Below are 26,913 nucleotides of genomic sequence, written 5' to 3'. Positions count from 1 at the left end.
CTTATCCAAGATCTGTTGTGCAATTTTAAAAGACAGCAGTAATTGCATTTCAAACTTATCAACCGTGCATAATATGAACCCTGTTATGACTCACATAAAACTGATTAAAGCTACCAGGGAAGTGTTTGTTTTGTCTTAATAACTGTGTAACGGTTAAATGAAATTATTTTCATTATTTTAATAGTTTTTTTGGTTCGGGTTGTCCTTCAAAACGTTGCGTTTTGTTTTAAACTATCTTCAGGATACTCCTCAGTAACTGTAGGCTATTACTATAAGTACTGTACATTAAAGTAAATGTTGCGTTTGATTTCAGCAACTTGCAAGGTTGCTAATTCGATTCAAGAAAATGTGCCCTGTGGTTTAATCTACATTATTATACTGCCACGCCCTTGAAACAACAGGAAGACTGAAAACCAACTGTAACAACTTCTGCACCCAAGGCAGACCCAGGCTACACAAACCATCGCCCCTACGGGAGACCCGGGTCACTAAAACGAACCAACGCGAGGTGACGCTGATTGACAGCTCACCGCGGCCAATCAAATGCCTCTTCCACCGTAAACAGAGGGGGCGTGTCCCTAGCTCGGCTGATGCTATTGGTTAGATTGAACCAGCGCAGCTGACGTCCCCATTGCGCGGGTCTGTCAAAAAATATCCGCCAACATAAATGTATACAGCCAACGGTTCAGCTCCTGAGTTAAATGATTATATAAGCTTACGGTTAATGGACGGGTAACATGTGTCACTGGAGGAAGCCGGTGTGTTGCACGCAGCGGTCCCTCTGCTAGCGGGAGCGTTAAGGGAGCGTTAAGTGACAGCCCATAAATTGGATTAGCGCTAAATACAGCCACCAGTGAATGATAGTGTAGCAGACCGGGGCTCGTGTTAGCTAACCCGGGTAACGTGGAGGCTAGCTAAAGGGGCTGCAGGGAGTGCAGGCTGGAAGGTGGCCGTCTTTAGAGGTCATTAAGAGCCACAACATGGATGGGTATAGTCAGAGGTTTGAGTCCTCTGCCGCAAGAGACAGTAAACCACAGAAGAAGAAGGGTTCCTCCAACCACAACACATGTCACGACGAGGGAGACCGCAGACCAAAGTTTGTAAGTATGAATTCATGGTTTGCTTTATCTTTACACACACACACACACACACACACACACACACACACACACACACACACACACACACACACACACACACACACACACACACACACACACACTAGCTACAGACAGGGTGGTCTTTTACATTCCTCTAAATGATGTCCTCTCAGTGTTACTGGTCAAAATGTCTACCTTATCTCTGCTGTCTCTGATACCACCTGAGGACACCTGTTACTACACCCGGTCAAACCTATGTCACATACCTACACCCACATATACTGTCACACACCTACACCCACACATACTGCTGTCACACACCTCACCCACACATACTGTCACACACCTACACCCACATATACTGTCACACACCTACACCCACACATACTGTCACATACCTACACCCAAACATACTGTCACACACACCCACATACACCCCTACACCCACATATACTGTCACACACCTACACCCGAACATACTGTCACACACCTACACCCACACATACTGTCACACCCCTACTTCCACATATACTGTCACACACCTACACCCACATATACTGTCACACACCTACACCCACATATACTGTCACACACCTACACCCACACATACTGTCACACACCTACACCCACATATACTGTCACATACCTACACCCACACCCTACACCCACATACTGTCACACACCTACACCCACATATGTCACTGTCACACACCTACACCCACACATACTGTCACACACCTACACCCACACATACTGTCACACACCTACACCCACACATACTGTCACACACCTACACCCACATATACTGTCACACACCTACACCCACATATACTGTCACACACCTACACCCACATATACTGTCACACACCTACACCCACATATACTGTCACACACCTACACCCACATATACTGTCACACACCTACACCCACATATACTGTCACACACCTACACCCACACATACTGTCACACACCTACACCCACACATACTGTCACACACCTACACCCACACAGGTAGGTGCACATTCAACTAAGGAAAAAATATTAATTTTCACTTTTTTTCTCGATATGGTAGTGAATAGATGAAATACTCTATTTAGAAAGATATGTGACAAGGACGCTTTTTATTAACTTATTATATTTCCTGTCATCTAAAAAAGTTTAAAAAACTGTACTGATCTGTGCCTTAGGAAACGTAGGTGGGACAGAGCTGGAGCAGCACAGTAGGAGTGGAGATGTGTTATGCCTGTGCAGTGTTCTTACTGGACACATTATATTTTCCACCTTGCAGAGAGAGATTTGCCTTCACAGAATCTTTCTCAAAGTTAAGAAAGCCCATACACAACTTTGAATGTAAAAATGTCTTTGCGAAACAGTGACCTTGACATGCTTTGCATGTAGGAAATCAAAAGGTTAAAATTAGCACGGGGTTTAGCCTTTACTCTAATCCATGTCCTTCCTACTATTGCATACAAACCAACCATCATTTTGGCTGCCTGGTAAATGTCTGCTGTATTCCTCTGGGAGGTATAGGGAGGTGTTGCTATTTGGACAAAGAATTACCAATATTAGGGGTCTTCAGGTAGGGGGACTCATTTTCAAAGCAGTCAAGCTTCTGTTGACAACACACACACACACACACACACACACACACACACACACACACACACACACACACACACCACACACACACACACACACACACACCCCTCTTTCAGACAGGAGACTATTGTATGACACAGATCTACTTAATGCATGCTCAACCTGCATTTGACCCCGTTCTTATGAGCGTGCTAACACAAGTTAATTCCTTGTCGCTGCCGTTCAGAGATTCTAGTCTGCAATCGTATTAAAAGTCTGCGCAGGAAAGGGTCTTCAATCCTGTTATTATCCGCTCCCTCTGATTGGCTGTTGGCTAAATGTCTGACACTTGTGATCACTTAAAGAAGCACCTGTTTGGTGACTGAGACGAGCGTTCAGTGCAGGTTGAAGGTAGGGTTGCAAAGTCAGGTTGGTTGATTCCGATTGACTGCCAATGGGCATTTAACAGACATCATTGCACTGTGTCTGCCTGCCGACATATGCGCAGTGTATGAACAGTAAGAACTTTGGGTTTTTAACGGACAAATTAAGCAATATGAAGGAATCACTTTGGCCAGTTAGACATTAGAGCTGATCAAACATTTAAATTCCTTGAGGTCTTGTTGTGAAAATGTCAATAAGCACAAGCAGTGTTTCACCTAAACAGGTCCCTTGTTACCAGTCCTCAAGCATAAAAGTTCATTCTTAATTCTTAGCCGTGGAAATATTATTTGACAAAATAGGACCTCTTACTAGCTACGTCTGGAGCCTTCAACAGCAGTGCATGGTTTCGATCAGTTAGAGTTTGCGCCGTTTGTCATGGCGATGGTTCAGCTGGGTAGTTCGTGGAATTTTATAAAAGGTGGCTGCATATCCGGGGAGATAATAATACCTGTGTCTGTTCAAGGATGGTATTTTGGATGGATGGAGGCTATTCACATTAGTTGCCAGACCATCCCCATCGAAATATAACATCCCATATATGATTATCACTTGACTATAATGATAAGACAACTGAGTAAACTCCACCTGTTCATTATGACCGTGTGATGTAGTTGTAGCCCTGGAAACGATTAGTAAATAGACCTTAAATTTAGATTATTTTATCAAAATTTTAACCTATTTAAAACCAAATGAATCTATGCTAAAACACTAAACTCTCAAGACTTTGTGTGGCTACTTTAAAATAGAAACAGTACAAGCAGAAACTATACCGAGATTACTTTTGTACCCTGTACTCTTGGCAACGCACTTCCACTGTTGTCAACAAGAGTGAAAAGCAAAGCATCCTCATGTGAGCTGAAATACACATTTTCACTCAGGCTGACAGAGGTGTTAGTTATTGTTCTGGTTCTGGTTCTTTTAATGTACTAAACAAAAATCCTCACACTGAGCCCACGTTGCTTCCCCGAGAGCCTTGGGTTCCTAAAGATGGTCTCCTTATGGTTTTGTTCTTTCAGAAATGCACAACCAGAGAACATCTTGTTCCTTATTCTCAATACAAGATGCATACATGTATTTGTGATGGAACATCTTAGTCTTGACACCTTTAGTCCCCCCCTCTCTCTCTCATCAGATTGGTCTAACTTGCAACATTTATAATTTAAAACATTATTAAAACAAAGAACTGAAAAACATTGTGAATCATTTTCACAGTTAAGAGGAACATTCATGTTTTAAGTCATCTCAATAGGTGGCACTGCAATACCACAATATATACTGTAAGTAGGAGAAAGTGGATTTTCCATTGAAGGCCAGTTCATGTTCACTGGCTATTTTCAAACGGTGCATTATTATTATCATTGATGCTGTTTCTGGCCTTCTTAAGAACAGGGTATAAAGGATGAAAAGGTCTTTTTTCATTGTCAAAAAAATCGGTTGGTTTTCAGTTTAAGCGCCGAACTGATTTTGTGTTCCCTTTAACATAACATATATTTAATAATTTATTTTCTGTGTCACTCAATTTCTGAGAATTATTTTTAATGTCAACAGGCTATATGACTGGATGTTGGTGCTCAAATAAGTAATCGGGAATGGATTCAACATAATTGGAACACTGCATTTAACCATTTACAGAGCAAGTAAGAAAAAAGGGACACGTTTCATCTCCATAAAAGCTTGAAAAACTAAAAAAGGAGATGGGTAAGAAACATTAGTCTTGGAAGATATCCATCATTTTAGAGATGGAAGTTTAAGTGGAAACTGATGAGATATACAAAAAACATGGTTCTAGGGGTAAAAGGAGCAGCGTCAGTCATTAATGAATAGTATATTATCAGCATTTATTGTGGGTGACATTTTTTTTTCCTCCAATGCAAATTCCTTCTATGACTTATTTATTAAAAAAGTTACTTTGCTGGCTTTTCATTCAATATCTGCCTGTGAGATAGTGCTGGAATGGTAGAGATTCTGGTGGAAGATTTATCAATAAATCAATTGATAGAAAATATATTTAAAAAAAAAAAGAAACACTCACTCACTAGATCTTGTTTGGAGAGAAGCCTTGTGGCACTGAGCTTATGAGTGAAATAGGCTACAACAGACTTGGACCTAAACAAATGCGACCTGCTTACTTGTGAATATTTAACTAATGTCATTAATAAGGGGGTTTCTGCAGGACAAGTTCATTTAAATATTGACTTGAAAGGGCCATAGTTGTTTCTTTAATACTGGTAACTGAGATGGTGGCACACTATTGTTTCATTCATTGGGGAGAGCCCTTCTTAGAAGTACATTTTGCCTTGTCATGAGAATTTGCTATCCTCTGGCTTGTGAAATTCCTCAAAGTTATTAAAAGTAAAAATTTATTTGAGTAACAAAAAATTAACAGTTAGCAGTTGATGAAGGCTCTAGAGAATTTAGTTTTCAAAATCTAACGTCTATGCATACTGTTTTGGGTTGGGTTCCTACATTTTTGCTCCACGAAGCAATCTCTTTTCTGTGTTTTTCTACATCAGCGTTTTCTCTACGAGTGGTCGTTTCAGTTAATTGATAAAGATCTTATTCAAGTTTAATTAAATGAACAGGGTGATAGCGGAAAGTAAAATGAATTCGCTGATATTTACAAAGGACTGTTCCCACAACTTTATTTGTTGTTTAGTTATATTTTCAGGACCCAAGTACCAACAAACACCTGGGTGGGGCTGCTGACAATGCATATTTTTCATTATGGCTTAATATGCTAATTATTTTCTTGATGAATCTATTAGTTATTTTATTAAAATAATGCCAGTAAACAACAGTCAACAAGGCCCGTCACAGTTTCCCATAAGCCTCGGCGATGTCTTCAGATTACTTGTTTTGTTTGAACCACTTTCCCAAACTCAAAGTTTTTTCAGTCAGAGAAAATCAGCAAATCTTCAAGTTTAGAAAGAAAAACCAAATAATTCCTATAGATGATAGGCTTTCATTTTTGCATTGCAAGAGCCCTGGATAAGCCACCTCTGGATTCCTTTGTCCGATGGTGATTGTGTTGGTGCAAAGACTTGCTTTATTCATTATTGGTCTGTATAAAAGAAGCAGCAACACTTATTTTTGAATTGCATAATGTCTATCCATTCATTTCATATTTGCCATTTCTATGTTGAATACCATTAATCCCGCAGGGACAGAACAGGAGGACTAAGTTAATGCTGCATTTTAACTTACTATTCAGGACATCCCTCCCCAAGAATTTGCCTGAGCAGAACTGAATAACAAGTACTTGGGTAACAATTAGAAGTTAAATTGTTGGGGGATGCTGTTGTGAGAGGTTTTTCCTCATGCTGTTAGCTTCTGTTTCCCCCCCCCAAGCTTTAAGTGCAGTTTTTTTTTTTTTTTCCTATTGTGTTCAGAGAGTCAGTTTACTCTGGAAAGAGATCGGCATTCAAATCCATTTAGGTTGGCTTTGAGCTTCGCCTTTTCCTCATTGTTGAGGAGCTAAATAATGACGGAGTTTGTTAAAGTCCCCCTGTCATTTCTGAGTCACAACCCTGGTGATCATTACAGTATCAATCAACTTAATGATAAAACAACAGTGGAAATGTAGGGGAAGGTGTTTAGAGTTGAGTTGGATTTGGGTAATTATTTTACAATTTAATCAATTTATACTTTCCTACTGTTTTTTAATCACTTGTAATTAACCTCGTTATATCTAACTTAATTCATTTTTTACAATTTTCTAAGGTGCATTTGATCCCTTTTTAACATCTCAGCCATGAATACAATCCTTTAGAATAGTCCCTGTTTTATTGTTGGGGTTCTTCTTACTGTAGTTCCTGCGACTCCAACTCTTAGTCATTCAAGCTGTGGGCATGTGAGGTAAAAGTTTGACAGCTGTGTCCAATTAGTTTGACCAATTGTCAAGCTGATCAGTGGAGACAAAATAATTCCTATATTCAGCATATGGTGGCTCATTTTTATTAATTCAATTCAACTCGATTTCCGACACATCGGCCTCCAACATATTATTAACATTCTCTCATGTCATATTTCAGTCTGTTTCTTTTCTCGCACATTTCGGACCAAAATGTAGGATGTTAATCTGGGAGCACTCATTAGGGGGACGGCTCATTGACAGGTTGACGCTTTTTATTCCGGGCGATTTTCTTTAATTATACACGGCTGTGTATTGATTTATATCTCTGAGGTTCTGTGCGGTCTGCTGTTGTGCTTGAAGGAAACCTAACCTTTCCGTGTCAGTTTTTCATTCAGCATTTCAACATGACAGCCTTTTGAAATTTAATATTTTCTGTATTGACTTCCCCTTCCTTATTAGGATTACTCCTTTGGCTTTTTTTTTTGACTCTGTTACACCTGTTCAAAAAGCAGATGGCAACTTTCCCAAGAAGTCTACGGAAAAAAGCAAACAAACCAACAAACAAAAAAAGCAGCTAGAGCAGAAAAAGCAGCAGACAAAACTTTGCTCGGCAGACACTGAGGTAGCTGGCGTGCACATATATCAGCAGGCCAACTGCCTGGCTCTCCTCTCCTACGTCACAAATGCACTTTAGAATCTTCCGACAGGGCTCGTTAGAGCACTTGAAGCAATTCATGCTTATATGACTCGGGTCCTTGATGTTGATTAACACACCACTTGGGTTTAGACATTTGCACATATGTTTTATAATCTGCTAAACTGCCCTGCTGGGTGCCGCAAAAAGGATTTTCTTCTTTTAGTGAAACTTTGGCACCAACCCATCGTGCTTGGTGGTGGTTGTGCAGGCTCCTGGGGAATGTGTGTCAGTTTGGGCTTTTTTCAGCTGGCATACATTGAGTCCATTTAAAACCTGTGAATCACATCCTTGATAGCCGCTGCCCACTAGGTAGTGACCTTAATATCAAAGCACGTTCACATATACATCGCACTCTAAAGGATCACTGGTGAAGTTAATGAACTAGCCACTACAATTCTCAGATATCAGTCCTATTGACTGCCTCTTACATAAATGACCAGAAGCTGATTGAATTTCAAGATGAGCGTTACAAAGTAGAGGCAAAACAACAGCAACGTTTCACTGTTGTCCTTTCAGACAGCACTGTTTTTCTCTCCTACAAGAAACAAACTTCACACATTTGCAATCAGTGTTCTCTACGTTAGCAATCAAAGATATCTGTTCATAAATAATACCACGGTTGAAACAGTATTTTACTTAATGTCTCCTGATTTGTTTTTCTTCTGTTCCCCCCCTCTGTAGCACTTACCATTTAAGAATATCACAGATGATGTGGTAAGATTCGAGGAACTGATGTGCTTTCTCTTCTCTTGGTTGTCAGGCTCTGCGACATCTAACATCACTCTACTAAAAGTCATCTAATCTGCTTATTTTGAGTGGCAATGAAATTTGCTCTTCGTTGGATTCATTCACATCACAGAGCACAGGCTGCTCTTCTAACTTACTAATGCCTCTGTTAACTCTACATGTTATCTAGATAGTGCTTTCATCAACATGTGTTTAACAGATGTTCTGTGTACCGTTTGTGCTTTGTTCACACTAATCGCATTGTTTTTCTAACTCATTAATAGACTCATTATTTTGTCTATTCTTTTTTTTTTGTGTTGAAGTATATTTTTTGTAAGTTTAAGTATGCAAAAATGATTTAATGTATTTCAATTTGCCACTGAACATCTTTGTGTACATTTCCCTGTTTAAACTGTGTTTTCTCTGTTGTCTATACAGCTGGACAGATTCGCCAGCATTCGGATCCCGGGCAGTAAGAAGGAGCGGCCACCATTATCGGTCTCTAAACACAATACTAATGACTGGTCCACTCCTTCTTCATCCACCTCACATCAGTTAGAGGAACTTTCATCAAAGATCACCTCAGAAAAAGAGATCTTGGCTCTGTTTGAAAAGATGATGGTTTGTTGCTTTCAACTATATACTGTATTATGAAAGTTTTTATAGAAAATCAATATGGTAGCTTGCCATGTAAAACCTAAGGGCAGGTTCAAAGGCAGCCAAAGTGATTCAGTGGAAAAGTTTTGGATAAAATGTTTAGAGCAAAGAAATGTGTGTATAATGGGAGAGTACCATGTTTTGAATATATTTTGAATGTCTTGTCATATTTGAATGAAATACAGAAAATCAATGAACAAGCAACACTTTAAAAATGTAGTTATTTCTTTTGGTGAAATAGAATACATCAAGAAATAGCTTTCGGCTGAGTAACGGCTATTATAATAATAATAATAATCATAATAATAGACACTCTTTTATCCTGTTTTACAGTCAATTTGTCGCACATTCCTCCCACAGATTTTTCTGTTTCTGATTTATTTTCTTTTTTTCCTGAAGACATTTTGGCCTTTCTATTTTCTTAAATGGACATTCCATAACAACATTTTGCTGCTGTAAAGATGTTGGGAGATGACTTCAATGACTTATTTTTACTAAGTACATCCTTTATGGAAAGAAAACCTTCAACATGAGCTACTAGATAACTTGTGGAAATTAAATTACTTGAGAATTTTAGTGCTGACGATCTCCAGACATAGTCTACAACAGTATGTCTGAGGATAGTACAGCAGATAGACACAAGTAACGGCACTAAAGCTACAACCATTAATTTAGCACTGTTATGGTTAGAGGTTATGGTATCTTGGAAAACAAGAAATTGTTGTTACTACTTTTAAAAAGACTTCTACTGGTGTAAAATATGATAATGTCTAATCCGCTTCTATGATATGAGCCCAGTTTTTCAAATATATTTTCCAGAAATGAAACACTGCCTTGTGTTTTGGCCAATATGGAAACATATTACCTAAATCAGAACAGAATACATTTGGTATAAAAAAAATATTCTGTCTACACTCAACGGAAAAACCAAAGCAGGTCTTGTTGTCAGAGTTGTTGTTAAAATGTAAAAAAACCCCAATAATGTTCCATTTTTCTTAAAATAGATTCAAATTCCAACAATAGTTAATCCCTCTTTCTGCCTTTTTTTCTCTCTCTTTCCTCTCTTCCAGGAGGACATGAACTTGAATGAGGAAAAAAAGACTCCTTTGAGAGAGAAGGACCTCAACACAAAGAGAGAAATGGTCATCCAGTATATATTTACTGCCTCTAAAACTGTAAGTGTTTTAACTTAATATTATATATTTTTTTTGCTGTCTAAAATGATATAGTAACATGGTTAAATGTCTTCAAATGTTGTGTTTTTAAGACATTATTTTGCTTGCACTCTGGCCGTATATATATCATTCCATTTTTAAATGAAAAAGAATTTCTCACATTTGATCATTCAATATAAAAATGTGCAATCTCATTAGTTTTGCCATGCTTTTGTTATCTCCAAACAAAATACACAGATGTCTATTGAGAATAGGAATATTTAACAGAGATTTTCATCTTTGATTATTTCTGATGCTTTTGTGTGATAGCTCATCACAAAGTAAATTGTTGATGCTTTTGAGTAATACACAAACGGATTAGGTTTGATATAAATTCTTGTAACATTTTTGAATGTTCGAAGATAATTGATTAGATTTTGTGAGTTTCCTTCAAAGTTTCAGCATTTAGCCCGAGGCTATTCTTGTACTATCCCTCAAAGCAGACGGAGGGATCTTGATAAAGAGTGATAAAACTTTTAGTGTTCAGAGGAAAACGATTTGATCTCCAAAGAATTAGGACCTATGGACCTTTCTTTCTGCTTGACACCAAAATAAGGCCATGCTTTACAGTGATTCCTCTTAGCCTTAAGACTAGAATCCTATCGGAAGACTAAAATGATACTCCATTAAATATCTACCCAACAGTGTGTTCATAGCTAATATGAGTTCAGTCATACTGAGTTTGAATAATAATGAAAAAAAGCCGACCTGTTAAATTTTATTTAACAGAATCTTTAGAATAACCTCTTTCTGGTGGCACATACTGACTTAAATCAACTGTTGTTCATAAATGTCACATATCTTAACACATACTGTTTGCAGACAGCTGAGATTATCCTTTTACATGTTTGTATTTTAAAATGTTTTCTGGTTAAGAAGTTGGCACAGTGTCTAGCAAAGAAGGGCTGCATTTATTTTATTTGCTGTAATCAGACATCCCTCCAAAGTAGCCTGAGGCTGTCCATCTCTAGTTACCATGGGGACCAGCCTATTTGTATAGCCTGCATTTGTTTACCTGCATGGTAAGAAAATGATTGCCACTGGCCGAAAGGCAACAAATTAAAATCCCTCAAAACATCAGTTTTATGAAATGCAACATATACACAAATTGTGGTAAATGACATGTTTGTGTATCAGTAATTACTGAGTTAATATATTGTGAAAGTAAGTTTAATATATATAGTAAAGTTATGAAGATTTCCTGTTTTGCCATTCCGGTCCTGTTGCATCAGTCATTTTGATATGTCCTGGCAAAAAGCGCTGTGCCAATGTCATTACAGCGCTAAAGTGCTTGTATTGCGTTAGTAATAAGCAATATTAAACCGTGATTAACATCATTTTGTATTTTGTTTATAAACATACTAACAGAGCCACTAGTGTCTGGCAGGACTTGTGTACTTTACTGCTAAACTGAGGCCGGTAGTATGGAGATTACATTTCAGAAGAGATGGGAGACGGGGATGAGGTGCACATTGTGTTTGTTTACAAGAAAGTTCTTTTGTTTTTTTGGGTGACGAAACAAGATGGTAGAGATTCGGACCTTCAAGCGCAACATGTACAGTAGCGAGCACTGATGGCTTGTGAAACTTAAAGCAACCCTTCAAGACTGGGGCTGGATTAATCCAACTCCTCACTGATTACTAGGGCTGTCCTCAACCAAAGAAATTCTTCTGATACGTTTTTGGGGACTAATCGATTAGTTGATTAATATTGACAGCTCAGAACATAAAAACACCACTTTATAACTTCTGGTTACCAGAGATGTGCCCATACGTTTCTTTTGAATAAGTAATTCAGCATGATTGCGATGGTGTTGCAACCGGCCAAAATGCCGTCAAGAAACTTTACAAATGTGTTGACATCCAAATAAAGGTAAACTTCAAAGATAATAATAACAATAATAATAATAATAATAATAACTTTATTTATATAGCACCTTTTAAAAACAAGGTTTACAAAGTGCTTTGACAGACCAGCCAGCAAGACAGTGCATAAGTGGTCCGAGCAAGACTGCCGGAACGCGGGAAGTAGGGACTGCCGGACTGAGAATAACTGGTCCAGCCTTAAAGGTCAGGGCCAAACCCCTACACTTTAGTTTGCAGGCAGCAAGCAACATATCGGAACTTGACTTGGGTCTTGAGGAGTTGCAACATTAATTCAGCGACATATAGCCTAAACTCTACACAACAAACTGCTACGTTCGCAGCTATAACATTATTAATATGTTCATTCTCACGGTCAAACACTGTTCTCTCTTTCTCTCTCTCGCTCTCTCTCTCTCAACTGCACACTAGCTAATGTTATGCACATAACCTACACAGTGAGTTATTCCAGAGGTCACTCTTTCGAATGTCTTTTCGAATGAAAAAAAAATCTTATACATTTAAAGAACTTCCCCTGATGCTTAGGTCAGGAAAGGAGTCAACGTTAGCTAAATTGACTGTTACATTTTTCTTGAGACAAAAAAACAACGATTTCCTGACATACCCTCCTTAACTACTAGACAGCTTTGCCTCAACCCTTTAATACTGCATCCAAATGGATGTGTCTTCCTTGTTGGCATAGTCAAGTGTGCTTCTAGCTTTTAGATTTCCGTAGATTGCGTTGTAGAGAAACACCAAATCATTTCTGTTGTGTGGCAGTTGTTGTCCTGAACTAACCAAAAGGATTCTACTTCTTGGAGAACCCGCTGTGTTGACTTATCTGTAGTTCCCCTGCTGTGTAGGAGATTGTGTTTTACTTAGAGGTGCCTTTTAAAACACCTGGAAACTATTTCCAGAAATGCCTCTACCTATTGGTTGCTATAATTGTTTTCCAGAACACCTGTGAAGCGATTCCCTCCTAATGCAGTTTCAATGAAGTAGATTTGGTTTAAAATGTGTGGTTTGATTGTTGAAGGAGCTGATCATTGAAAGAGAAACTAATAAATAGTTTTAGGTATAGGTAAATATACATTATAGCATGTAAACAGAGTATGCTGATCACTGAGTACCTTTTTGAAAAAACAAAATGTTGATTATTAACCTATTAACCGGCAGTAATCATTTTGACCAATTAATGCTAATAATCAGTTAAACAGTAATATCGAAATAATAAAAAAATACTCCGAGAAGCAAATGGGAGCTCTTATCTCGTTGAAAAAATATCTTCTTTTGGAAATAAAGAAGTAGAAAGCTCAAATGAACACTTCCTGGGATGCCCCTGCATTAAATGATGTAGCTATTGATGGGGCTGAGGTGTAGGTGGGTCCACACCTCCTCTGATTCAAGCAGTGGGCTAACAGGCTGTCACTAATGCTCCTTTAGAGAGAAAGGCTTAAGCCAGACAGCTCTGTTGCTGCCACTAGCACCACTCCTGGTTTCCTCCTGGTTTGACCGCTGAAGGCCTTAGAGATCCGGAGAAACAAACAAACAGGCTGGTCATCATCATGTCTTCACAGGACAGGAGAGGCTTTTGACCACTCGGCCAGAAGAGGAAAAGGGAAAGGGAGGCAGACAGTCACTGTATTGTTGATGGGCTGGTATGCAGGCAGGTAGTGGGTAGAATTGGTGAAATTGCTGCTGCTGCTGCTGACACTGGAGGGTGGCGTCGTTGTCGCTGAGGAGTGCTAGATTCATCAGACCACTAGCTGATTGGAAGGAGGCTGCATTTATACGACTGGCTGTGCTGAGGCAGAAACTCGTCGGGGTAAACCAATGTCAAAGTTCTTTTTTTCTTTTTCCAGAGGGTCAAACTGGAGACCAAGCTATTCCATAGTACTTTACTATCACCAGAGACTTGGAGCTGAAGCCAGGATAATGGGTTTTTTTCCCCATCACTTGGCTTTTATTCAACATGCACCTGATCAGTTTCCCCTTCTAAAGCTATAGAGGTGCTTATGATTAGTATAACACACATTCTTTGATGCTTGAAGATAAATGTTTTTTTGGAGGTGGAGATCTCTCTTGACATCTAATTTTATATTTATCATGTATTGAGGAGGAAATCATAGATTTGGGCTTCAGGTGTCAGGGGAGAGCCAGACTGGGCATAGTTCCATTGTTTTGGCAGCTTTGGCACGTCAGGGATTATTTAGTCCTGCTGGTAATGATTCAGGCTGATTTCTGAGGCCTTTGATGAATGAAAAATATGTACCCAACGATATGGGATGTTTTGGCATTAGTGCAGTTGTCTTGATAAACCTAATAAGTGTAAAGCTTCAGCTTTAACTGTCTTGCTCCTGTCTTCCTAGACTATAACATGTACCGGTATATTAACTAGTTTGGCGAGATGCACGTAGGTTGTTATTAGACAGGAAAAGGTACATTCTCTGTTTTTTTGTTTTTTGTTTTTTTTCTTCAAATCTATGGTCGGATACATTTGATTGGAAAGTTGTACATTTATGAAGGACATGTCTTATGGGTACATGGGGATTTGGTGACCTTTTTAGTCATGCAAGTACAGCTAAACAAATAAATAGTGGTGTTTTCGTGCATGGGGTCAGATATTATATAACATTGTCGTGTGAGAGATGTAAACCTCAGTTAATTGCTGGGATTTCTGTTCATTACAACATTTTGAACCAATATGAAAAGATCTTAATTGAAGAAAATACAGGAAGGTATAACCAAGGCTTTAGGCTTTGATCCAAAAGCCTTGAAAAATGAGATGGGCAAAGGCATTCGTTTGACTAAACGTCAGTTCTACTTCAAAACTCATTTAATATTCCACTGCTTATGGTGTTTTTTTTTTATCATTTTGAACATGTTAATTAAGAACATATTTTACAAATGCTGGTATGAACAAAATAGTGGGAATAAAAGTATGGCTGCCATTGTTTCAGTGGTTACCATTGTACTGCCTTCAAACTACAGGCCAGATTCTACTTACTGTAGAAAAATCACTTAACTCACTTTTACATGTCCATCCAGATGCCATGTTTTATTGATACCTACCTGCACTATTGCAGTATACTAGAGCTACTAATGGTTGATTAGCATTGTGTTTTAGAAATAGTGAATACACCTCCATATGCTATTTAATGGTAAAGCAACAGTAGTAGATATACACATCTAATTGTATGGCTTGTGCAGATGATTTTCCATGATAAGTGAAACTAGTTTCTACTTGCATTACTGATACAATATTTATTTGAACCCTTCATTTAGATTTTCTCTGCCTAATAATAAAGCATTTTTCAACCCTTTTCCAACAGATGTGTTGACTTTTGACTTAGGTAGAAAAAAAGAACAGCTTCACATCCAATCACTTGTTTTATTGTCATTTAATTTATACATTTTATGTTTCAATTCATCTTTCACTCTAAATGCACAACACAAGTTATCACGGCCCAAAGTGATGCCTCAGTTTTTATATCCAGCTTATTCAAAATGGTTTCATATTTTGAAGAACAAAAGATTCAAACTGGACAAACGACATCACTGTGCCACTTTTAGGATGGGAAGGGACAACGGTTATGGAGTTATTCTAGACACAGCTGGCTTTTTTCCTGGTCTTTTGTAAACATTACATCGTGCTGACAAAGTGATATGCTCTTTAGAGTGGCATTTTGTTAAAACATGAATGCTGCATTTCCAATGAAGAGAAAAAAATATTTTGAAAAAATGTCGTGTATACACCCTCAAACACGGATTATGAGGATGAAGTTTGTTCAAGTAGGCTAGACTTAAATTGATTTTCATTTTTATAAACAGATGCGTATGTGGTACTGAAAAGGAATCCTTGGGCAGTTTTGAACATTTGTACTGGCTGTCAATGTACCGACTATTCAGACTTTTTGGCCTCCTGCTGTTCTGATCACATTTTCTCTGGCTGCACTAAAGAGATTTCTTCTCCCCATCATTTTTCCAGGGCGGCTTGAGAAGCAGCCATCAGATAACTCCCCAGGAATTTCTGGGAGAGCTGAAGTCAGGGGTGATAGACGAACGTCTGTTTGCCTGTCTGGACTCACTGCGAGTGTCGCTGACCAGCAACCCTGTCAGGTACGGTCCAAGATTATGACAATGAGCTTTTCTTTGAACTGTTTAACTGATAACTAGCATCGATTGGTGCCCTCACTATTGTCTCTTTTATAATCCCTTTTATAGTCGACCAGTTGAGACTTTTTATAGACTTTTTTTTGTAAAAAAACACCTCCTTTTCTCCAAAATAAATTCTCATTGTTTTTGTTGATCATTCAACTAGATGAGTGTAGTGTACATTCAAGCCTTAGAAGTGCTCCAGCTATAAGCTACTTTTCTGCAAGAAGAAACAAGCTCACATCACTTCTCAATTTTCTTTGTACAGGCTAGTAGTTCAATATGGTGCAGAATCAGGGTGGGCACATTATGATCAACTTCTATGCCAAGTTATTAAATCCAATCCGATAACCCAGCAATGAAAACTACCTTTTTAAAGTTGTTCTAAGATATTAAAAGGGTGTGTTTCCACAGTATTGCGTTTTCAATTCCATTTTAATTACTAACATTTGTGTCTTTGTCAAATATCTACACATTTTTAAAGCCGTTTTTAAGCATGGTATTTTATACAAATTTTAGACTCCTTCAATTTAAGCTTTTGTTTGATAACATTTCATCAATTATTATTTTTGCAAAAATTCCAGGGATAAGAGGTTATGCACTGATGCACATCTTCAATACAATATTGTTTGTGGTAGGATGGCTAGTTTGGTAAAGGTACATTTGTTGCCAGTACAAATCTAATCTGACTGTGACTAGCGGGAGATGGTGTTCTTTTTGGTGCTTTCTAAGCCACATTGACGAGCAGATCCCTGGCAGCCTTGTCTTGGTTGTCACCCTCTCTTAGCTCTAGATTGTTGCTTTGGGCTCTCTGAGTCTGAGGTCGGGGATTTGCAAGTTTGATTCGCATTATCATTTACTCTGCCAGAGCCACTTTAAAGGCGGTCAATCTGAGCTCAGTATTTAGCCTTCACTGACTTTGTAACACTTTGCTGACACCTATCAGTATACACACAGATACAGTGTATGATTTGTTTGATCCCAGTAAGCCATTTTTCACAACAAATTCCAAGGATACTTTTTCTGATCAATACAGGGTTTGTATGGAATTTTAAAATAGTTATTTCCAGGCCTGGAAAAGCATTGGATAAATATAATTAATAAATAGAATAAGATTGGTGGAGAAAATCTTTTTATAGTTTTAGTTGACCAATTTAACATTGCAGCGGATCATTACAACTAATTTCTTAATGAGGTAACCCCCTTTCTGGGCCAACTTGAGTTGCAGCTTGTATGGCAGAGAAATTTAAATTTGTGCTATGCCAGGCACTTTTCCTGGCATAGCACATTTGAATAATGTTTGGCTTCAAGTGAACAAGTATAAGGGATGGTTCAAAAAATATATATTTATATTTAGAACATGGGTGAGGCAGTGCTAGCTCTGAGATCAAGATTTGACTGGACTCTTGATTACACCTCATCAACTAGGACTCAACTAAGAATTGACAGAAGGATAAGTCTCCTGTGGCTCAGAGGCTCACCTTTGACCATGTCAGATCTGTTGGGGGGCATAACCAAAGTAGAGTTCCCAGATAAGCTGCTACTTTTAGCTCCAGGAGCCAGGCAGAAGTACTGTGGGTACCTGTATGAAAAGATGAGAAGGAGAGAGCAGCAAGATGTTGACCTGAAAAGAAAGGCCCTCACAGAGGAGCTGGATGATTTGAAAAAAGAAGAAGGCTAGGAGGGATACAGTTGCACCCTTGAGAAATCAGAGGATGAATACACTGAGAAAGCAGAAGCAGCAAGCAATCTGACCTTGATCACCAAATCCAACTCGTTCTCCCAAACTGCAAAAGAAAAGAAAGCCTCTCTGGTAGAGATTGAAAAGCAGATTGATGAGAAGCTAGCAAAAACGAAAAAGTGGACTGTGAGATTTTATTTGGTTGGTTCAAACATGTAAAAAGCTTTCTTCTTCTAATGTTCCAATAAGTTAAACTGACAAAGTTTGTATAGGAAAAGACAGTTAGTTCTTACCTGACACTGCTGCCTTATAACGTTCTGCTAATATGTGGCAGTGTTACTGGGTCAAAAGTTACTTTCCCTATTTATTGCTTTTTTTCCAAACATTATTGCCTCCGACTAATATACATTATTTAAAGCTACACAGTGGATTAATTGGGGTATGATACATTTTACTTCATAAATGTCTTAATGAGGTGTCAGTGTTACTAAGAGAAATGCTTTTTTTTTTTTTTATCTAACCATATATATACATTCATTGTATCTAGGTTTACTGTATATTTCCTGGGATTCATCTTGACAAAACGTTTTATTCACATTTTTCATGTATACACAGACATTTCACAGTATGTGTGGTCATGGACATTTTGCCTCAAAGTCATGGAAATGTATTGGTAAAATATGTATGAACCCTGATACACTTCACACAATGCCTTTCTTGTAAAAAAAAAAAAAAAAAAAAGTTTTGTCATGCTGTTAACAGCTGATCGAGGATGACTGTGGTCTTGCATCATCTTAGGTACTCCCGCCTCCAGCTATTGCTGCTTCACACATGTTGTGGAAGTCTTACATACGAGGTAGTTCCAGTTACGTCGGAAAACCGAATGTCGTCTTGTCTGAGTTGCTCATAACATGATCCGGAGTTGCTCAGGGACTTTCTCTGTGCTGTATTCACTATATCTAGCAATTGACACGTGGGCTGGTTTGGTTCAGCAGTATGAACCAAAATGAACCGATTTTGCTGGGATTTAATAGCAATAAACCGATGAAATAACCACATAATGTCACCGATTTGTAAAACATCCTGACCAATGCTTTTTTATATCTGTTCGCAAGACAACAAGCAACAAATGCAAGTTTTCTTGACGGAGTTTGGATCGATAAGTTTGTAGCTACTTCATCACCACTTAAAATCCTGTCATCAAGGCTTAAATACGGCAGCGTTTATATTGTTCATACCATAGACACTCCATGCTTTATACACATACATTCATACTCATAGAGTTTTGTTTAATCTCTGTACAAATATGAGGTATTATCCTAAAACTCTTGGTGCCGAATATTTTGTCCTCCATTTCTGATTTAACAACCAAGGGCGGTTGGTGAGGACAGGAGGAGAATCTCAACACTGGTAGACTTCCGTTACACAGCGTCACGCAAATTTCTCGCTCCAGTTTAATTATAGTTTTAAGTCTCCCTATTAGTGTTGTTTGTGTTGTGTCATTGACTTGTTTTGCTCCGTGTTTGTAGTGAACACATCGTTATCCTTATCATGGCTTATGAAGCCTTCCTACTGCCAGGCTCATCTTCTTGAGGTCACATTTGAAAAGCACTCCCAGTCACAGCTGCTCTACACAGGAGTGTATGAGAGGCAACACATGGATTTAAATATACTTCTTTATGTTTACTAGAACCTGTCGAGCACGGCTTCTCTTTCAAGACGTCCAAGAGAAAATTAGTTTTAAGAGCCTTTAATGATGATGAATCCACTTTTTTTGGCAATAGCAAAAAAAATGCTTAAACACTCTCAAGGACAGATATGCTTCAGAACTTTAATTAGGCAAACACACTCAAGTGTTAATTTGTTAACAGTAAATATGAGGTAATATATGTTTGTCAGTTGCCTTTTTTGAAGACACATTGTTTGGATTAAAATTGTAATAGTTGCCATAATAACTTATGTTATATCAGTGACTGAATTAATTTGTAGTGATGAACTATGACGGGAAGTTTTCACAATATATTGTTAAAAAAGAAAGACAGAAATGGAGTCAAAAGAAACTTTCAATGATTTGCTCTGTGCCTGCATCCTCCACGCTCTTAGACTGTGTATAAGAAGAGGACGGAGTCATTGTGACGCACCCATTGGTTTGTGGACTACCATTTGGCTGTCACGATTTTTTTTTGCAACTGATGAACTAAAGTTAGCATATTTAGAATGTGGAGGGTTGACGTAGAGATGCCGGATATGGCTCTGGCAGCAAAAGCGACCTGTCAATCACAGTAAGCCTGCCCTAAAGCATACTCTGCTTTATGATCTATTTTACTCTAAACTTGACCATGTTGTACCAAATGAACATCATGCTGTATTGAAGAAGGCTTGATACTAGCGATTGAGACCCTAAACTTCTGTAACTTACAATGTTTACTGAGATAATAAATCAACGAAGAAGTATGGTCATTTTCTCATAGGAAGTCTGAGACAATCTGACTTATTTTGCCACTACAGGAGTTGCCCCCTGCTGGTCAGGAGAGAGAATGCACGTTTTAAGACACGTCCCCATCGGCTTCACTCGGCGGAACCGTAGATTGCTGCCTGGTCTACAAACAGTTTTCAGATTTTGGGGAATGAGAGGATTGCAGATAGAACTGAAACTGGCAAGAACTGGTTCTTGATGGTTAAGAAAACACTAGTTACTGCTAGTATTCGTACTGACCATTGTGGTTGCTCTGCCTCACCGTGGGGTAATATGTTACTAAGCAGAGGCTATGTTACCTCTTGCCATTTGGTGTAAGGCAAAAAAAAGAAGGAAACAGATTTATCATGATCCTATTGAAGTGCATCAATTTTGTGGTGCTTTTATTTTGTTGACTGAGGGCATTTATGATAAATGCTATATGAAGGCTGCTGTTGCTTGATATAAATGCAGCAGTTAGAACAGCACCATATAAACATGTCTACATTCTAGATTTTGTGTTATTACATCATGAACAAATCAAACGTGTATATGATACTGTATATACTGTATTAATATATGTGATAGCTGTCCACATGAGCTACCATGAAACTGTGATGTAAATCACAACAGTCTATGCGTACCCACTGCTGTTCATGGGACCCTCACCTGTGTGATCCTGGTGGAAAACGTGGCCTGAAGGCACCCACTTTTGATTAAGTCACCACTAATGGAATGGACAGTCAGGCTTATGTATAATGACATAGTCTGGCTTGATCATAAATCAGCGGGCAGACAGCAGGAGCCCCTTGCTATCTAATAGCACCATTACAATCCTGAGTTGTGGGATTGATTTGGCAGTTAAGGTATTTTGTCTGCCACTGTTTTTGGATGCTGGTCACTGTCACTTTCTCGGCAGCGTGGCAGCAATCATCTCTCACTCACTGCCTCCATCCAATATCAGGTGTTGTCAGATATAGGCTGACAGACATATGTGCTCCCTCATCAGGTTCCTTCTGGCGGAGCAGGCAGACTTAGAGGTAATTTGGTACTTCCTGCAGCTCCTGTGAAGCTTGCCTCTGACCCCTGTTTGCCTTACCCACCTCCGCTATTCTAGCTCTCTCTCCCTTTTTTTTTTGTGAAGCGAGGCCGCAGTGCTAGCCCACAGGACCAGCAAGGCTACAGGATGTAATTGAATTAAATGGATTTGATAAATGGATCTGACAAACAAGTGGAAATTGGTTTTTGATTTTATATTAAAGCTGACCTTCAGGTTTAAGGTTCCAGATTTATTTATTTATTTTCAGTTTAGCATCCCTCTTTTTTCGTTTTTGATAAACCTTGGATTCTTTTCTCTCATACACCCGCCACCCATGTAGTGCAAACACCAGGCTTCAAAGAACAAACCACATGTTTTTATTATTTATATATTTCCTGTTCGTGTTAAGTGGTAGTTTTATATAAAGCTGTAATTTGTTTTTATCATCAGTATAAGCAGCATTTGACAAAGATGTAGGGCTGCTTTTTCAAATTGACCAACTAAAGTGATAGGAATGTGCTGTGAAATTTTTTGAAATGTCTGTGAATATTTCTAGGTTATTGTATTACCATGAACTGTGCAAAGTTTGGATTTTTAAAATTATTTTTTTATGCCAAGTGATAACTTAAAATGGTCAGTATCGGATTTGATTAATATTACTTTTATTAAATAAAAAATATTTCAAACCATTTGAGAAAAAACTTTATAAAGAAGACAGAATATTTTTTTCTTTGTTTTAATACCATTTTAGAAACTTGTTTTGACTTTACAAGCACTTTTATTGTTAGCACTAATCTGCTCCAGCAGTATCAATCAGTCCTCACTAAATGACGTGACCTCTATTCTTATTTCAGATGTTCTGCATTACTGTGACTTCAGCCTCCTCCTTCCCTCTGTCCCTGGAGAACCCTCGCGTAGTCAGTTAACTTGCTATACTCGGGACAACATTTTAAAGTTCATTCTTTTTTTATTTCTCGTTCATAATCGCTTTAGCTGAGTGCAACGTCGTGCTGCACTGCCTGGGAACCTTGGAGGCAATCTCCTGAGACTCCGTTAGAAGTCAAGCTACCTTAGCTGTGAAGTTAGCCAGATAAGACGCCTCATTTTTCTCTTTGATTTATGACTGTTTTTGTTTCCCAGGGAATGGGATGATGAATTTGTTTTTCTTATTTTTTACTGCTCTCTCCCTGGCTCTGTTTCTTGGTGTCTTTCCGAGAAGATAGCCCTCAGTCGAATGCTGCTGGGCTTCTTTTGAATCGGTTGATGGGCAGGTGTAATTACAGTATACCTGCTATCCCAGAGTGAGCATTAATAACTGTTTATGTCATTCTATGTATCTCATCTGCATGTTGGAAGACTGACCAATAACATTGGATTATTTTCCAAGAAGTAATGTTGACATTTGAGGCAGTGTTCGCAAGAGACATGGAAGATTTTAAGTAGTATGATTTCTGTGTGTAAATTGCAGATGAATACCCGCTACCAAAATCATGTTTCTATACATCAGCGTCTTAATAGTGACAGAAAAATGATCCTGGTTTCAGAACTCCAATTTTTTGTTATTGTGCTTATTGATGGTGGTTTCCTTGGTAAAATGAACAACAGAGCCAATCAAAGCTTTGTAGGCAGGATTAAGAATGGTGGATGAGATCAACACAGATATCCAGATTGATGCAAAGCCGTGCTCAGACTACAGGAGTTTTGGGACAATTTAACTCCATCTCTCACAACACCTAGAGGAGTATAGTCCTCATACTGACTTGTTTAGCCTTCTGCTGTTGTTTTTCTCACTTTTACTACAATTATTACTACGGCGAGTTGTAGCTCCACGTCAGCCTCCGTTTCGTTTACATCTGCTCCCCCATGAGATCCCACGAGAAAGATCCCATACGATGGTGGTTTGCTCCCTCTAGCACGATAACATTAATAACATACCATAGTGTGTGATGTGGCATTATTTTCAGAGCTTGTAGTGTGTGCTTGTTTGAGATTAGAGAGAAGTACATCTGTGAAGATTCCCCTTATGTGGGTGATGCAACCTGATTTCAGAATCGGTTAGATCTACAGAGCACATTTAATTAGTAACAATTCTTTGATTGACATGACAAACATTTACTGCTCCTAGCAACCACTCGAAACTTTAAGGTCGTAAATGAAAATGACATTGACAGGACACAGACACCAATTACTACTGAATGGATAAATAGAGTAATTGCAAATATCCCCGCTGCGGGACTAATAAAGGATTATCTTATCTTATCTTATCTTATCTTAATAGACAATATTTACTGGGAGCAGTGCACCTTAATGAACACTGATATTTACAACACGACTCAAATGCGCCACGGTTAGCCTTGTAGCTAAAGTGCATCACTGGACTCAAATGGCTAGTGGGGGAAATAGTTTACCAAAAAAACATTTTGTCTGTGGCTCTGAAAGCAGCATGTGTAGATCTGCGCCGTAAACATGGAAGGGACCTGTGTGTGTGTGTGTGTGTGTGTGTGTGTGTGTGTGTGTGTGTGTGTGTGTGTGTGTGTGTGTGTGTGTGTGTGTGTGTGTGTGTGTGTGTGTGTGTGTGTGTGTGTGTGTGTGTGTGTGTGTGTGTGTGTGTGTGTGTGTGTGTGTGTGTGTGTGTGTGTGTGTGTGTGTGTGTCCCCTGTCTGTGTGATGCTAAAGACAATGACAATGTTAACGGGTAGCAGTCAGACACAAACCGGTGCTGCAGTTCCTCTAGCGAAGAAAAGCTGAGGAAAGTGTTTTCAGCTCATTTTACACAACGCAGCTCCAAACACTGAGGACATCCAGGCAGAGAATGTGATTAAAGTTTGTCATTTGGGATGTGGGAGGGGTGCCAGATGTTAGGAACTAATGAAACCCAAGGGCTGCCAAAGCATGCTAGATTAGCAAACAGAATTTTAAATACTAATTACTTTAGAGTCTAGACAGACAGCGTGTCAACTACAAAGCACTTGTGATTAAATGGATATAACTACTGTCTTAGAAAGTTATTATCATCAACTTTTGTATTGATATCAAAGTGGATACCACAATTTGACTATTTTATGAACCACTGTATTAGGCACATTGCAGTATTATTCGTATCACTCTTTCATTTTAGCTTTAGATTAGTGTATGGACACATGATGGTTGCAGTATAATAATAACCCTTGTAATCATTAAGAATAAACTGTTAACAGTGAGATGACAGGGGACATTATTAAACGCACAAGCCCCAATGCGATGAGTGCCTTCATTGGTGGCTTAAAGCTGGACCCCAAATCATTTTCGAACAAAGCGTAATTTTGTCGTTTGACGTGCAGGTGGAGGGAGGCCAAAATGCCTGATTAGTTTTTATCTGATTGATAAACGGTCTGCTTCTTAGACCATGTATGTGTCTTGCAGTGTGTCAGTGGCCCCCATGACCGCTCAAGAAATGAATTATTTTGATGTTGTGGCAAAAACTGTAGTCTTTAGTCTGCTGGGATATGAAACTGAACTGGCTGGAGTATCGACAAACCATATTGTCTGTGTCTTCCAGACATCTAGGGCTTCAACTTTTTCTTTTTGTAGTCTTACTTTCTGTTCGAATTAGAATTGCACAAAGTAATGAATTTGTCCCTCATTTAATAGCCTCTCCGTCTTTCTAGTAGCCCTCTTGTTAGAATAAACTTGATTGGCATTGTCACCGGACAAAACCGACCAAAGGGCTCTGTTCAGTTCAGTGTGAGCCCCGGCGTCATTGTCAGTTAATTGAGCTGTTCATTGTCAGCATAAAAGTTAGCAGGTTATGTGAGTTAACACAATGTACAAGATCAATAGAATTGCACAGTGTCTGTCTGCACTGCTTTATCCTCCCCATCCCAGCTCTACTCCCTGACCTTCAGCTATGACACAAAGACACATTCCTTGGACACATTATTGCCTCAGCCTGATTGTTCTCGCCTTCGAAGATGAGACTTTTCTCCAGGTGTTGTGGACAGCTATTAAATTGCCCCTTTCTGGGCTCTGAGATATACTAAATTTGCCAGGCCTCTTACCAGGAGCCTTTTGAAAGCCTTTGAAAACACTCATGTGTTTCAAGGCAGATGCCGTCCAAATTTGTTGCAGCAGACCCTGACAGTACAGGCTTGTTGGTTTCCTGTGCAATAATTCCTGCTATAGATCAACTGGTTATTTTCCTTTGCTCTCTGCCTCATCTACTGATGATGAAAAGCTAGCATGCAGTGGCCACGGAGTTATGCATTCCAATGAACCTCATGTCAAGACCCACGCCTTGCCTACTCTATAACCAGAATGGCCAGGGCCACGGCCCAGTGACAAGTGATTATTTTCTTTTTTTTCTTTCTCAAACACGAGAGCCTCAATACTTCGCTACCTTTGCAGCAGCCGTCCCTGTCTTCATCAGAATGACAGTGTTTGTCAGCCTCCCGTTTTTTTCTTGACCCTGTCACATACATAGTCATACACCTTGATGATGCAGTGGCCTACTCTGCTCCCTCGCTGCAGAAGGCAGTTTAGAATAAGGTTCCTATAACAGCCGAGGTCAGGTGGAATTGAAGCCTTGGAGATTTTAATACAGGGCTAACCATTCACTTTTATTAATAAATATGCCGGAATCAATGTGTTAGGAGCTTTTCAAGATCAGTTGTTGCTATTTCTTTGTGCAATGAATGCCCTTGACCATTTTACGACTCAATACATCCTGGTTAAGCCAAACATGGACGCTCGAATAGATCACAAGCAGAAATAAATCTGTATAAATCCCCTCACCATTTACTGTAGCGATCCTTATGAAGTTACAGAATTTAAAACAGCAAAGTTGGCGAGCTAAATTAGATTACTTGAGCTTAATTTACCTGCTGCAGTGCCAGTCGGGGTGTTGCCTGTATGCAGTAATCCAACTTTCTGTTTTTCAGTCGAAATGAATGAACAAACTTTCCCTTATGCCATTTGCAGTCAAATGTGCTGTGATACCTCTTTGATTTAACTACTATACTTGTATGTTGAGTAACTGAATTCAAATCAAACACACCTTAATCATCACTAGTGAGGCTTTTCCCTGTATTTGGTGGAAAGTTAATGGGAATCAGCCATCAGCTGCGTTCATTCGAGGTGGGGATAACATGTAACGTGAAACAAAATAAGCATGAACACATGATCAACATCCAACCTCGTACTCTCTTTCCATTCAGATAACTGCTTCCCATTTAATGCTATCACCTTGAGAGTTTCTGTAGATTTGATGCTGGGAGGCATGCAGCTTGTTGATTAGGACGGTACAAACACTGAATGCTAATGTTCAGAGAGGTTATTCAGTTTCAATCAGGAGGGAGGTGCAGTCGCTCACAATCTCGCCCATGCTGTCGTGATCCCTGTTTTTTTTTTGCATACCCTAAAGGGTTTTGCCTAAACAATTTGTTTGTTCCTGTTTGTGCTCCTTATTTGCATCAA

General features: G+C 38.9%; 1 protein-coding gene across 1 annotated transcript in view; it reads left to right on the top strand.

Moving 5' to 3' along the window:
* Positions 1 to 642: 642 nt before the first annotated feature.
* LOC129101429 (protein diaphanous homolog 3-like) overlaps positions 643 to 26,913 on the top strand; it is a 157,935-nt gene continuing 131,664 nt past the window's right edge. Inside the window, exons 1-5 of the mRNA XM_054611260.1 lie at positions 643 to 1,100; positions 8,355 to 8,387; positions 8,838 to 9,020; positions 10,127 to 10,231; positions 16,121 to 16,251. Coding sequence (XP_054467235.1) covers positions 981 to 1,100; positions 8,355 to 8,387; positions 8,838 to 9,020; positions 10,127 to 10,231; positions 16,121 to 16,251 — 572 coding nt within the window. The 5' untranslated portion in view covers positions 643 to 980. The remainder of the gene's footprint in view (positions 1,101 to 8,354; positions 8,388 to 8,837; positions 9,021 to 10,126; positions 10,232 to 16,120; positions 16,252 to 26,913) is intronic.

The sequence above is a fragment of the Anoplopoma fimbria genome, chromosome 2 (genome assembly GCF_027596085.1).
Source record: "Anoplopoma fimbria isolate UVic2021 breed Golden Eagle Sablefish chromosome 2, Afim_UVic_2022, whole genome shotgun sequence".
NCBI lineage: Eukaryota > Metazoa > Chordata > Actinopteri > Perciformes > Anoplopomatidae > Anoplopoma > Anoplopoma fimbria.
Note: the sequence above shows the minus strand (reverse complement) of the source record. Positions and strands in the feature narration are given on the sequence as shown.